A 15,696-nucleotide genomic window follows, 5' to 3' on the forward strand; every position below is an offset into this window, starting at 1 on the left:
TGCACGCTGTGCCACGACTTACAGACTATAAATTTTCAGCTCTGATGACTAAATTTATTAACAATGTTTTCTACGTCATATGTTGATTTATTAACAATCATTTTCCTTCATTTAACAATAGCTCTTGAATAACAAAATAAATTATCAACAAATTCAACCATAAATTAAAAAATAATAAAGTAAAAAAAAAAAAAAGACCTCATAGAGTTTCATATACGCAAGACCAACAACACATCTCCTGTATTTGGGTTACAGTTTCTATGTTCTTTGTGTAAGGTAACAGAAAAATTGTTCCCTATTTCTACTGGTGCCAAGTTCACAAAATTTATGAAAAGGTTTCCCCTTTTTTGTCTGCTTAACTCACTGCACCTCGCTGAACACAATGGGCAGTACCTGGGGTTATGAGTGAGATGTGGGAAAAGGAAAGGTCATGACCACACAGCAGATCATGTAAACCTAAAATATACCTCAGACGTCCTAAAGATAACCTGTAGCCCTCCTTTATTAAATAATTTACAAAGACCCGTTAGAAGGATGATTTCATGAGCAGGCTGACCTCTGTCACTCTGTCAGTTTGCTACTCATGAACAGATATATTTTGCCTTTAAAATGAGACAGAATACTGTTCATTTCCACTGAGACTAGGTGTAAGGTAAGAACAAAGACAAAGCTGTAGGTACTTGAAAGTTATACTGTTATTTTAACTATTGCATTAAAGACTTTAATTACCAGGTCAGTGCACCATTCCTTGCTTAAAAATGTAATACCTTTGGAAGTAGATAAAAAATATTTTAAAAAAAAGCCAGATGTAAAAATGAAAAGGCCTGAACAGCATGACACGCAGAGTAATTTCCAGTCAGTGACTACCAATGGGAATACTCATTCTATACAGCAGGTATTGACAACCGTTTAGCAATTCTTTAAACAGGCACTTGATAGAGTATTTCGTTGCTAGCATACTCAATACTGGGGCATCACATACACAAAAAAATATGGCTTTATTACAAAGGATTCAAGATGGCAACTACTTAGAATCCAGTGCCAACACGGATTAGAACAAATCCAGTGAGTATTTTGTTTTTCAATTATTCATAGAAAATTTAATCCTGATTAAGTATCCTTGGGCAGGAATTCATGGGTAGTTGATGACTGAAACCAACATTTATGTGAAATGCTTCTGTTAATTTAATCTGTGTATACGGCTTAATTATGATTGGGGATTCAATGTAAGAGAAATGAATTATATCAGGATTAGAATTTTAGTACCATATCACATAGTACGTTTTTCTTCTTTCTTTTTAAACACGTAACCCTGCTTGTCCCTTCACCTAAGTGCTCAGATTTTAAAACTCTTTATAAGGAACAGCCAATAGTAATGTATCTAAGCTTTATTTTCCATAAATTATGTGTCAAAAACCCTTTGCTAATCAAGCCAGAACCTGAACTACAGCCAAAAAGTGATAGAAGATGGAGAAGAACCCTACACACAAATAAAGAAATACTTGCTCGTTTAGCTATAAATACATTTTATATTCACATTCTGAAGTAATTTCATTTTTAATTCCTTTAAACTCCAATATGAAATGCATTTTCCTTAAAGCATAAAAAGCAGTTTTTAACCAGTGCATTACACTGATTTTGTCATTGGAGTTAGTTTAGATATGTATAAGCAAGTAATCATTTAACTGATTACTTTGCATACGACTATCAAACCTGAGTTAACTATTGATATAAGATGATGAAGCATTACAAGTGGTGAATCTTTTACCAAAATATCATGTAATTCTTTTTCATCTTAATTTCCACAGAGAAACTGCATAAGTCACCTTAGAACAACACACTTTCTTGAAAGTTTATTAAGCGTATTTCAAAACATTTCATTTATTACCTTTTTTCAGTTTGATACTGCTTGAATGCAGCTGTATAAATACCATGCTCTGCCTTCTGGGTTCAGTTTTTCATACCAAAAGTATGAAAAAAAAAGTCACTATTTGGATCCTTATTGCACTCTGAAATCAATTCACTTTTCCTTTAAAGAAAACCAAGTATCAGAAGTGAGGCCGACTTTTGTGTCCAGATGATATGGTCAGTGGTAGTGTTACTGAAGAAAGTGAAGAAACTTCCCAGTATAGACTGTGGGACAGAAAGAGTCTGTAGAGAATAACCATGGAAACAGACTGGCAAAGGATAACACCTATTGTAATAACCTGGAAAGAAAAGAAAGGGAATGCTTTGACTGCATGCAAAAACAGACAAATTACATTCAATTTATCATGAACCTATATCCATCCCACTTACATACAGAACATATATACATGTACCCTGCTCTGTCCTCTGTCTTTAACATGGGTATATTTTATCAAAGAAACTTTCTGTAAGAAAATATGACTAACATTCAGAACTGTCATCGTTCAAACGCAAAATTTATTGAACAGTAAGTTTACAGACTCCAAAATAAGACACATTCAGTTTGCTAAAGCATTCTCCCCTCAGGGTGCACACACTACAGAAGGTGGTAAGAAAAATCAGGTTCGGGGTTAATCTGGGAGGAGGAGTAGGGCATGCCCCACCTGAATCCTCAAGAGTATTCTAAAAGCTGTCTCAAGTTGCTTCTTCATTTCTGTAGACTACCTTCCTACCTATTTACCCTCTGCGAACACCTCAGGCCCGAGAGCCATCTGTGCGTTCAAGACCACACCGCACTGCTTGTGAGCGGTGGCTGGCAGAGCACGATGAGATGACGGAGCCGTTGACCTAAGAAGGCGGGCAGCTACACAATCAGGTGTGGCACCCTTGAGCATGGCACTCTGGTCTGCATCTGGTGCAGTCACTAGGCTGACTTTTCACAAATCTATCCTGATTTTTAACCACTGGTGTTGTAAAAAATTTTAATCAATTGTTCTTAACAAAGATGGGATTATGAACAAATTTATAAAAGTGTTACAAAATAGGCTGAGATAATAAAAGTGATTTTCATCATTTTTTAATTAACTAAAATGGAATGTTTTTCTTTTATATTTAAAGTTTTTATTTATATACTCACCAGTTCAATTATTTTGTTTCAAAGTTTTGTTTTAAAGAACTCAGAAAACCTGGTAAGTAGATAAATAGGGCTTTTCTACTTCAGTAATTTCTTAATAAAGACAACAAAAAACTATTGGGATCAGGTGTATTACTTACCTTATCTCTTTGGTAGTCACTAAAAATGACAGAAATACATGCAAGACCCGGATGGCATAAAAACCACAAGATACAGCCCTGAAACAAATGACAAATAAGTCAAATGAGTACAGCTGTGTGTTTATTCCCAGAATGTGCCACGTAAAAAACATTACTAACCTCTTCGGGAGGTCCTGATTGACCTCAACTGGACTTTAAAAGTTCTATCTAATAAAAATGTAAAAATAAATTTGCTATTGCTATAATATTTTGTTTCTAATCAAATGCAGACTTTAAATTTTATAGATCTCTTATATATACACATTTTAATATACTACATTGTATACATTACATTACATATTTAAACATGGAAATATATTAATATAAGTAACATCAAAAATTGAGAAAAGCAAGGTACAAATGTGTAATACTCCCATAAAAAGAAAAAAATACAAATGTACATTCGTATTTGCATGTAGAGATACGTGAAGAAATTCTGTAAGAATACCTAAAACACTGACTTAAGAGCAGCGGCCCATTTATGGGTTAACATATGAGAGTGGAACTAGGCAAGTAAGGATGGGATACTTTTTAACATTATACTCTTCAAGCACCTCTTTTTTATTTCTCCAAGAACGGCCATGTATTTTCTTTTCCAAAATTAAATTTGAGTAAAAGAATAAGTTAATAAAATAGTAGCTGTTGAGATGCTCAGTACATTGAAGATACGGGAAAAAAGATGTTAAAAAAATGTGTTTAGCATGCTACTGTTTGTGTGGATATGGGAGGAAATACATAGGAATATTTAAAATTCTCTAGGAAGGCAAGTTAGGAATTAATAGCAGTGATTATATAAGGAGATAATAACTGAGTAGATGGGAGAGATGTAAAAAATATGTTTCTTTTTAAATACTTTCAGATGTTTGAACCCATTTAAAAAGTTAAATTAACACATATAAAAATAATTTTTTTTTAAGTTCAAGAAGAAGTTCAGAACAAAAGAGGAAATTTAGTTTTAAAACCCCTTAAATATATGTTATCTTTCCGAACAAAAAGCACTCCCATCCCTGTGTAAAACTCAAAAGCAAAATGGCATTTTCTTGCCTGTCTGGTACACAGAAAGCGGACGTGGGCTCCTGGGGCTACAGGAGCAGCTTTAAAATGCTGATGGCTGGGAACAGGACTCCGGCCCTCCTGCCACAGCCGCCTTGGAAGGCGCATGGTGGGGGTGGGAAGGGGCCGCTGGCGGAACAGCTTATCTGAATGCTGTTCTGAGGCGCCAGGATGGAGGTACATGGATTCCCTCAACCTGACAGAAAACCAGAACCTTCTAGGGAGGTAGGCTCCTGCAACGTTACTGCCCCGACTTCTCTCATCTTTTCCTTTGTTAAATGGGTAGAGAAAAAAAAATTCAATTTGCTTTGAGATCCCACCTGTACAAGAAGGACATAAAAAGGAGGAATAAAGTCAATGTGACCTCACACGGAGGTGGTGAAACAACTGAAACATAGTATGTCCTCAGTTTCCCGCTTCATCTGCTTATGCCGCAGAGAGCTCCTCGTGGTCAGAAAACACTGCCTAACTCTGATGGTAACAGTTCACAATTAATAAGTGCTTTTTGAGAAATGTAAACTGTTTCCTAACTTATGTTTTTAAAAACTCTGATACTACAGGAAAAAAATGTGAAATTCCTATTGATAAAGAAATTATGACGCAGGCAAAACTGACCTTTCTAAGATTACATGGAAACGACTATTTCATAGGTTCTGTAAAATGGGATAATAATATCTACATCTCATAGGCTGTAAAGATTAAATGAGTTAAAGAACATGAAGGGCATATCTTAGCGCTCTAACACGTCAGAAGAGCTTAACCAACATGAGCATGGGGTTGCTTAACCTTCCCAAAACAGCAGAACAAAGTTGATAATAAGAAGAAGCCATTTTCTACCCGAACCCATACTTTGGCAAACGTGATGTAAAACTCCCTTTTTAGCGTGCTTCTCTCCACTGTGATGATCTGGTAGAGTCCACAGCCTAATGACAATGCTAGGCAAATCCTTAAAATGATTAGCAAAATTCCTGCTAAGTTGTGATGTGAATGGTAGCTGTGAGGACTGGTATCTTCAAACTGTTCCCATAGCAGCAAAATACTCTGCAAAATACAATATTACATTTAGAGAAAAAAAAAACTTGTCTACTCATACGTACTTTGTCAACTCTCTTCAAACATTCCCTTAAAGAGTATATAAACATTTCTAAGAGGTTCTAAGATTTACCAGACTATAAATGTTGCTGACTAACACAGCACAGGTGTTAGGCACAGACTTTTCCTCCCTGACACCCTAAGCTAGAGAACAGGGATTTTTATCAAAGATCAAATACAAAAGATAAAAAATGCAATTGTGACCACGATTCAAGTAAAACATCTCTAAAAATGAAAATAAGCTGGGGTGCCTGGGTGGGTCAGTGGGTTAAGCATCTGCTTCGGCTCAGGTCATGATCCCGAGGTCCTGGGATAGAGCCCCACATCGGGCTCTCTGCTCAGTGGGGAGCCTGCTTCCTCCTCTCTCTCTCTCTCTGCCTGCTTCTCCACCTACTCGTGATCTCTTTCTCTGTGTCAAATAAATAAATAAAATCTTTAAAAAAAAAAAAAAGAAAAGAAGTTGAAAACATTGAGAGAATAAACCTAAATTTTCTTCTAAATTTCTCTTCCTTCAGCACCCTATTAGGAATCAAAATTAATTTTGAATTTTGAATACAAAAGTTTGAAATTTGAATACAAAAATGTATTCAAGCCCATCATCTCAGGATAACTTTGAAATTATCTTGGTACCTTCTATAATCCAGAAGTGAATAAGTCAGAATTATTGATTTTAGATGTCACTCCCCAGTATAAAGGGGGAGGGGGGAGATTGTGGTTTTTTTTTTTGAGTTGAGAGAGAGAATGAGTACATGTACACACACAAGCAGTGGAAAGGGGCAGAGGGAGAGGGAGAGAGAAACCCCAAGCAGGTTCCACATCCAGTGTGGAGCCCAACAGGGGGCTCAAACCGAGGACCCTGAGATCATGACCTGAGACGAAATCAAGAGTCGGATCTTCAACTGACTGAACGGGCCAGGTGCCCTAAAGGAGAGTCTAGCTTTAATATTCAGTGTAAGCACCCAGGCTATTCATGCGCAACCGGCAGTTACTCATCCTTCTGTTTGTTGACCGCCCCCCCATATTGTTTTTTTCCCCCCCCCATATTGTTACCATTACAGTAGAAAGCTCAGCAATTCCTCATTAGCTCTTCTATTTATTGCTATTCAGTAGAAACACTTTCCTTCCGTTTTTTCCAAACGTCAATCGCAAATTACTATGATGTTTTTGCCAGCACACATATCAGTAGCCCTGTGTTTCCTTCATTTGCCAACTCAGCCCTCAGAATGGTTTTCAGTGGCTTCCAAAGAATTCAGATCGAAACTCAGTCATTAAATCCAATTCTTAGACTTTACAGGGTTTGTCAGCAACCCCTTCCTCTTCTTACTCTCAAATCATCTATCCTGGTCTTAGACCTACCTAAGCTCCTCGGCCATGCTGCACACACGCATTTCCTTCTTAGGCTGAATATTTGCTCTCCATTACTGAAGTGTTAGTTCTTCACTTCTCCAAGTTACTATATCCATACAATTCCTTAACCTCTATTTCTAAACTTAACTTTTGCAATGAAGAAGTGCTACTGTACAACTACTATCTCCTGGTATCTATGTGAGGTGATGGATATGTTAACTATTCTGATTTTGGGGATCATTTCACAATGTATACATATATCAAAACATCAAGTTGCATATCTTAACATGTACAATTTCTTTTTGTTAATTATACCTCAATAAAGCCAACAAAACCCCATCACTTGCCATGATTCACATTTTTACATATTCAAACTCTACATTTTCTGATGTGTATACTAACATGTGACCTGTGGAAAATATGCATGTATTTACGTAGTCATGTATACCTCATCTGGGTGGTTGCTGAGAACCAGAGCTTACATAAGCTCTAGAGCAGTGTCATAATCTCAGTTCTCAACTCATATTTGTCTATGATAATGGATTAAAATTATAATGAAATAATAAAAGTTCATTTTTTAAGCAAGCTCTTTATTGAGAAATGAGAATCTGATCTGTTATTAACACTACTCTCCATAAGCCCTAGATCAAAAACATTAAGTAGGTAGAATCTTGCCCTTATTTTAATCACTTCTAATACAGTGCCTTAGAAAGGCATTATTTCCTATCTAAATATCATCACTTGTGACATGGTCTCTTTCTAACTCAATCATGAAATTCAATACACCTATTTCACTATACTAAATATACTATACTAAATACATACTATGAGTATGAAGATGAGCAAAGCACAGGACTTATCCTTAGTTAATGAATTTTTCACTTTATTTAATGTATTAAGATTTAGATTATAATGTCCTTTGTAGAGCTCAGGTATAGATTTCATTTTCATCTATAGCTAATGATGGTCACAAACTCAGTATAAATTTTTGGTTATATTTTCCTTAATAATTTTTATAAAATCCATTGCACATAGGCACATGGAGATCCTAGGATAGAAAAAAACAAACAAAAAAAGGGCTAAGAGGACTAAATTTTCTAAAAGACTAAATTCTGTCTTGGACTTGTTTTCAAAAACTAGATCCCATTCATTCTTATTCCGTTTTTTGCTTTTTCATTAATCTCAGATTTCCTTTGAATTCTTTCATGTATAAAGTAACAGAACTGGACCTAAAAATCCTTGCCCATGGATGAATCTCAAACTCACTGATGCACTCATTTAAAAAATGTTAAGTTCTTACTATGTGTGAGAAATTATGAAAGAAAGCTATTAAGTAGGAAATGAGAATCTATACTAATATTAAGCATTCTGCACATTTAAAATAAGCTGATTGAAAGCTCAAAGTCAAGTAAGTTATAACCAAATTCTGCAATCGATATATACTAGCACTCAATACTGTACGTTATTTGATCTACCACTCTTTAAATTCATGCTTTAAAATGACAAATTCCTCATGGTCCCATTTCACTTTTCAAATGAGGTTATGTTCAAGTTTACATTTCTTTGTATTCAAAGTACAAACACTGAGCATCGACACTCACCTGTGTCACGACAATGAATACCGCAATGCCCGTGGATGCGGGAGTTGAATCCCACTGGAGAGGTCTGCTTTGAGACTTCTTCATTCTGACTATCGTCCAACCCATGCACAGACTCAGAAGCAGGTATAACATTTGAATTTGGGAAGCAATGTCAAAAACTAATGGAAAATGAAAACCAAAGTCAACCAAGTTTTCATAATACAAAGGATTAGGTCCTTTTAACATTGAGAATATAATTATCTTTTTAAACGCAAAAAGATAGGCATTTTCAAAGAGAAGTTGATAAAATTCAATAATAAGAAATATTCAAGTAGAACTCTAAAAATTAAAATTTTGCCACTAAGTTTGTAAACATTTCTGAAAATAGAACAATGGCAATATTCCCTTCTCTATATCTATATCTTTATTAAGACCAACTTTAAATCTCCTTGTGTTTCCCATTTTTCTCAGCTTTTCTTGCTATTTAATACTGTTCTCTATGACTGCTCATTAAAATAAACACATTTTAATTAGCAATAATCGCGCCTCGGATAAACCTCATTGGCTATGATACTGCCACTGCGCAAAGCTTAAAATAAACACATTTTAAATGTAATTTCTGCAATGTGGAGAATACTAGTGCCTTCATTTCCAGGTCGTTACTTATTTTTTGATGGCTGAACTCTATAATGTGACCTTATTTTCTAAAATTATTAATAAGAAATAGCATGACAATAAAGCACATGGCTGCTATAACATTCAAATTTGTTGGCTTTAGTATTAAGAGTCCCGGAGATGAATGAAATGCTCCATGCGTTGGTGTGACGCGCCACCAGGTGGCCATCACTGACACTGCAGGGAAGGCTGCTACTTTAAAAAAATGAGGCAACAAGACCACCCATCCAGTTCCCCATTTGGAAAAGAGGACACTCTATAAATACTCTAAGTTCCACTCATTTTTATTTTGGAAACTAGTATTTACTGATTTAAAAAATGATTTACATCATTTAAAAAAGATGATCACTTTCTCATAGGGTATTTTGATGTGAATTTTGGAATAAATGTGATTAAAATTTAACAAAGTGAAACTTTCTCCAAATTGTCAGCTGTACCTTGGACATCTACGACTTTCACTTCTTTTATATAAAGCTATTTTTGCAGAAACAGGTAAAACTAGCTGTACTATAATATACTAAAAAGCTACAAGCTTAAAACCTTTTAATGATACACCTTTTCACATATATTTTTACTATTTTCCCTCTTCTCTGCCATCCAAATTAAAACTGGATACTTGACATTTATGCCCATATATTTGTAATAGTGAATTCTGGTAACGAATTGTTACTACGTTTGAATGGTACAAAATGTCATGGCCTTTCAGATCAATTTTCTTTCATCACAGGTTGTAAATGACTGTGATGCCAATTATTTTATTAAACATCTCACAAATACATATTCATTTACTTAAGGAAGCCACTCAAAGGAATAGTCCTGCATAAGTTGCTAATCAGCAAACACAAATACCTGGGGGGAAAAACCCTGTGTTCTGGCTCTTTCCTTTGTATACTAAGACACACACTGACAGAATACCGTAACTGTAAGTATAGGTAGAACCCTGCTTATCCATCACTGAAAAATACCCAGGTGTAGATAAAATATACACATCATACAAAAATTCCATTCTTTGTTATTAACAATCTCGACATTTTAATCATTTAATAATCAAACCTGTTGTTGGAACACCAAAATTAATCAACATTTATTGTTAGTTTAATGAAGAGAAACCTTTTAACTTTTAACCTGCAGTGAAGATGCCAGACAGCCTCAAACACTATTCTGTACGCAGCAGCACTGACAAAAATGCAAAAGACCTTGATTTTAGTACTGGCTTCCACTGATGGGCTTTTGTGCGCTTTGCCTTTCAGAATGCATAAGCTAAATTATTTCTCAGGTTCTGTTCAGCTTTAAAATTCTATGGTTCTCAGGCGCCTGGGTGGCTCAGTTTGTTAAGCGGCTGCCTTCGGCTCAGGTCATGATCCTGGAGTCCCGGGATTGAGTCCCACATCAGGCTCCCAGCTTCATGGGGCGTCTGCTTCTCCCTCTGACCTTCTCCCCTCTCAGGCTCAATCTCTCAAATAAATAAATAAAATCTTAAAAAAAAAATTCTATGGTTCTCTTAAACATCCTGAGTGACCTAAGAGAGAAGAGCAGGAGACACCAGAGGTCTCCATACTGTTCAAAAAGGAGAAGCAACTCTTATTCGTGTCTAAGAGGTGACCAGTACACATCCTCTGTAGGAAAACAAAGGTTCTAAGAGATTTAAAATCTTAAAATAGGCAGCAAGATGATAAATGGATCCGAGATCATTACAGAGATGACCATGAGCTACCCTACTAAATAAAGAGAGATGAGACTAGAAGAGAATTATGGAAATATTTCAAAAAGTAAATAATAGAATGGTTTCATATTCAGAATCTCCTTTTTTAGAGCAAATCTTGACTATTTTTCTGGGACTAAGAATGGCATTATAGATTATGGGAACTTTTAAATATTTTCCCCATCACGCTTAGTTGGAAAATTACATCATCAAAGTTCTTCATATAAATAAAAGAACGAAGCTGTGAGGTCAATTCAATGATAGGTATCATATACTCTCTGGCTTTTATTTCTGTGTCAGAAATAGAAAGAGTCAAAAAAGGGATGAAAGTAGGAAAACCACCTTCAGCTTTGGGCTCAGAACACTTGGCTCTGAGTTTGGTCTCTCCCACGCAATAGCTGCTGACATTGGGAAATGTGCTTCCTGTCAATGACCCCAGATTCTTCACGTGCAAGCTAGGGATAAACGTCTCTACTTCACTGAGTTTTTATTGAGATAAACTGAGAGAAGGCATAGAAATATGCTCCCGAAACAATGAAGAATGACACTTGTTACGTATTATCAAGAAGAAACTAAACGGGACAGAAGGGAACGGAATCTGTCACCCTCTTTTCATTTGGGCTGAATTGTACCCAACCCTGGATAGAAAAACTGTATCAGGATGAACATAATTTACAAAAAAAGCAAAACAAGCCAGAAGCAGATAGCAAGTTTAGGTTTCAAAAAACACATCTCAGAAAGATACTCACATTCTGCCAAAGTTCCCATAAAAGGTATCCCTATTCCATCTTTGGAGTAACTGAGGAATTGAAGAGAAGAGTATTAGTGTGAATTACAAATGCGCAAAGATGGTTCATAATCAAAGCAAGCATAATTTTGGCAAACTAATTAGGATTAATTAGATGTAATGGTGAACACAGCTTTAGTGGTTTCGAGTTACCTGGAGAAATGAATATAATTAGCTAAAGCCGAGCCGGCTTGCAGCAGCAGCGCGGTTGTCAGAACCTTGAGGATCACGTGCATGGGCCCTCCTTTCTTGATAGCCTGCCACAATGACTGAGCATAAATGCAAGCAAGCACAAAGTACACCAGGACTAGGAGGAAAAAGAACTCATGTAACCCTGTGAAGAGAAGAAAGGGGTTTGCTTCAGTATAACAGAGCCAGTGACAGCGTGGGGCTGTTTTCAAATCTTCCCTCAATATATTTCTAGAACTTGGCATTTTAATTGGAGTCATTGCATTCACTTGTGTATGGAAAAAAAGGGAGACTTAAAATGTAAACAATTTTTTACTTTGGGATAAAGATTTAAATCTAAGAAGATGGATTAAACTAAAGTAAGTAAAGTCAATCTATAAAAAAGCATTGTGGTCGAGGGATAAGCCTGAAGGCTAACCATAAGAGCACAGTTTCGTTAGAAAACAGTAAATTAAAACAAGGATTTTAGCAGTTAGACATACTTTTTACCCCCAAGGTGAATTACTTTAGTGTGAAATTTAGGAACAGATTTGGCCAACAATAGTTTAATACACCCTGACAATGGTTCTCAAAGTGCTGTCCCTGCGCCAGCAGCAAGGAACTTGTTGGAAATAGAAATGCACATTGTTGGGCCTTATCCCTGATCTACTTCATCAGAAATTCTGGGAGAGGGGAGAAGCAAGCTGTGTTTTAATAAGCCTATCAGGTGATTCTGATGCAAAAACAGCTCTGGAATGTACCATGACCTTACATTTCCAGTTGGACAAAGTTTCAAAGTACCTGTTACCACCAGAGTCCCCTCCTGAAGTAAACTGTCAGCTCTTGTCAAAGAGGAAATCCTACGGAGACCATGAGACTCCATTCCCAGTTGACTGAAACTGTAATACCTAATCAAATGGCCACCAATCCGAAGACCAGCCACTGGCCACCAGACTAATTTGGTTCTCAAAGATAAGTCAGGCTAATCATATTCTCTCAGGAAATGAAACCACAAAACATGGAAAGAATCAGGCAACAGAAATTGAAGTTGAAAGGAGCCGACGTTGGGAAAGACCAAAGATGTCAGATCAGGCCACAGCGAAATAAATACTTTGAGTAAACAGGAATTTCAAATAAGCAAAGAGAGCTGGCTGGTAAAGACAAGAACAAAGCAAATGAGCAGACTTTATGTTAAAAATGGTGCTAGTCGTTAAGCAGCCTCTAGTTCCTACTAACAGCTTTTTGGTACAGTGTTCATGCAACCACAAGATAAACACCCCCTTTTTCTGCATTACCTGGAATCTTTTGACTGTGTCTTCATTTTTAAGAAATTTCAGAAAATTTTTATCATGAACTAGAGGGGCTAGCTTTGAGTTTAATAGCTTGTGCATTGACTTGGTTACATCTACTGCTAGTTCCTAATATGAAGATTTTATATTGTATCTAAATACACCGGATATTGTATGTACATACACCGGAGTGCAGTGCAGGTGGCCGTGAGGGGAGCTGCCTCCACTGATTCTGGGGACGAACAGCCCGAACTGCGATCACTCTCATCCGATCACGGGCTCAGAATCTGCTCTGGTTTCCCACCCGAGGTAAACTCCAATCGACAGGCAGAGAAAGGAGTATTCATTTTGAAAAAAAGCAATCCAGAAGATGCAAATAGTAGGAAAAACAGTCAATAGACCCTTCATTCTCAGTCACGTTTTTAGAATGGGTAGGAATAAAAGAGAGAGAGAGAAGTAGTGTTTCAGCCACTGGGTGTCTCTCCTGCTCTGCGTATATAAATGTTGCTAGTTCTTCTCTCATGCAGGTGAAAAAGCATGTTTGGACTTCAGGAAGAGAAGATCAAATAACTGAAAAGGCATAATTTCTTTTTAAACCCCTTACATGGGGAGTATTCCAGCTTTAGAAATAATGGGACAATAAGCCTGGGATTATGATAGTAATGGAACAAGACAGAAAACACGCTAAACGTGTTATCACTACAGTAAAAATTCTTTATGAGGTCCTGTCTTTTGAATCTCAGTTTTTATTTTCCCTTCTTAGTATAAAGAATTAAATATGGCATTCTTTTGTTTTATTTACTTAAAATACTTTACAGAGTATCTATTACAAGATAAAGTTTCAGACTCTATCAGGTTACAAATCCAAGACAAAAAGAAAATCCGCAGACTATTTACTGAGTATTCAGAATAATGCAGAAAGTACTTGTGAAAAGAAGACATATGTCAGCAGCACAAAACAGGATTATTCAATATTAAACGTACCCTCCAGAAAAGCTAACATTATAAGCAATAAATCAGTTCATTCAGATAACATGTTAGGTAACTTGAACTAGCTCAGGACATCTGGGTCCTGTACTTCATTCGTCATTACTCTTACCTTGTTTCTGTCCACGAGACAGTCTAAAGGTAAAATGCTGATTCTGCACACACTGTTCTCTTAACTAAATTCCCTCTAGAAAAAAGAAGTCTGTTCTTTTCTCTTCAGTGACCAACTTTTTTATTCTGTCACCACCATTCACAAGAAAGCCAACTCTATTTGTTCACTGTGAAATTAGATTCTACTTTTAAGACAGGTGGGTGGTAAGTATTAACTCTCACTGGTACACAAAGAAGAAAAATACTGTCGAATGAGCATGCAGGAGGTGGCACACATGTATGTTATGAGGGAACACGTATGCCGATTTTAAGGCGAGCTTAAAGGAAGCAGCACTGGCAAACCTCAGCAGGAAGAAAACTTACAGGACAGCTTCAAAAAACTCAGCTCCAGCTACATGACAGGAGAAAAAAGGGTAAGAAAAGAGGAGAGTCGCTGGGTCAGGGGAGTAGCACTACAGCACTCCTGCCTACCCCAAAGTCTACAACACCTGCAAGTGTTTCAAGATACATCCTGATTAACCTCGACTGATCACAGAAATTCCAACAGCCCTGCCAATAAGAGGTAAGCCTATCCCTTCACTCTGACACATTAGTCTATCCTTATCCTCCTTCGGACCCCTTCCACTTACATTTCGCTTATGATGGCGTAGAGTAAGGGCATGTGACCCAGCTCTGGCCAGTGAAATCTAATGAGGGAGTTTTTGAGAAAGGTTTCCTTGTTCTCAAAAAAAGAGATACTGAATCTCGTCATTATCTAGGTGTGACGCCCGAAGGGTGAACTGTGGTTACCCTTGAACATGAGGGAGCTAGCCTAAGGACAAGCTGACGGTCAGAAGATAGGAGGGTAGAGAGACACTGAATAAACTGGGAGTTCTTGTTATGTAAGGTAATTTCCTTATTGTCTATACTGCTTGCATGAGAATTTTTCATTACTTTAAGCCAAAAGCATTCTAACATGTTACCAGAGCTAGTATCTGGAATCTTAAAAACAAGTGAGATAGCAGATGTTACAGAGAATAATATTATAATATTATTCTAATGAAAACCAGCCTACTTTAGATGATAATGCTTTAACTCTCAGGATTCTGTGTACTTCTTTTGGTCTCTAACAAGAGCACAAATGTAGTCAATGAAGATTCTAATTTTATTAAGAAGCAGTTTAACATATTCTACCTTAAAGCACAATATTCCTAAGTAGTATTTTGCCAAATGGCATCATCCTTGCCTTGGTGTTTTTCTGAAACCTAAACCAATCTATAAAATATGAGATGAACCAAAGTTTGATAGATACAAAATACATAATTTGTTTGAAAGAAAACAAATTATAAAATCTAACCAGAATAACATGTAACATTAATTGCAGCTATCTGCACCAGGTTATTCTAATTCAAGTTCCTTAGACATACAGCTTAATCGTCAATTCTCAGCAAAAACCATAGCAAATCAATTTTCCTTACTCAGGGCAGAAAATTAAACAAATGAGCTCAAGTTTCTAAAATGAACTAACTGGGGATTACTCCCTGGAAAGAAATTCCATACCTGATGCTACAGAATAGGAAGAATCTCTCTCAAGGCTCTACTGTAAAACTCATAAGATACCAAAATGATGTGGGATATGGACTTTTTTTTTAAATTTATGATTTTATTCATTTATTTGAGAGAGAGTGAGAGAGAAGACTCCCCACT

The 15,696-nt window shown here is 36.5% G+C and overlaps 1 protein-coding gene across 2 annotated transcripts in view; it reads right to left on the minus strand.

The window, feature by feature from the left end:
• Positions 1 to 1,822: 1,822 nt before the first annotated feature.
• The window catches only part of GPR180 (G protein-coupled receptor 180), a 28,476-nt gene continuing 14,602 nt past the window's right edge, over positions 1,823 to 15,696 (minus strand). Inside the window, exons 4-9 of one of the 2 annotated variants that reach the window (XM_080799470.1) lie at positions 11,609 to 11,789; positions 11,418 to 11,467; positions 8,313 to 8,470; positions 5,122 to 5,313; positions 3,181 to 3,258; positions 1,823 to 2,207 (exon numbers count right to left, since the gene is read on the minus strand). In XM_080799470.1, the coding sequence (XP_080655596.1) occupies positions 2,049 to 2,207; positions 3,181 to 3,258; positions 5,122 to 5,313; positions 8,313 to 8,470; positions 11,418 to 11,467; positions 11,609 to 11,789 (818 nt within the window). In that variant the 3' untranslated portion in view covers positions 1,823 to 2,048. The remainder of the gene's footprint in view (positions 2,208 to 3,180; positions 3,259 to 5,121; positions 5,314 to 8,312; positions 8,471 to 11,417; positions 11,468 to 11,608; positions 11,790 to 15,696) is intronic. The other variant, XM_080799471.1, reaches the window with a different exon arrangement.

The sequence above is a fragment of the Martes martes genome (genome assembly GCF_963455335.1).
Source record: "Martes martes genome assembly, chromosome: 3".
In the NCBI taxonomy this organism is placed as follows: Eukaryota; Metazoa; Chordata; class Mammalia; order Carnivora; family Mustelidae; genus Martes; species Martes martes.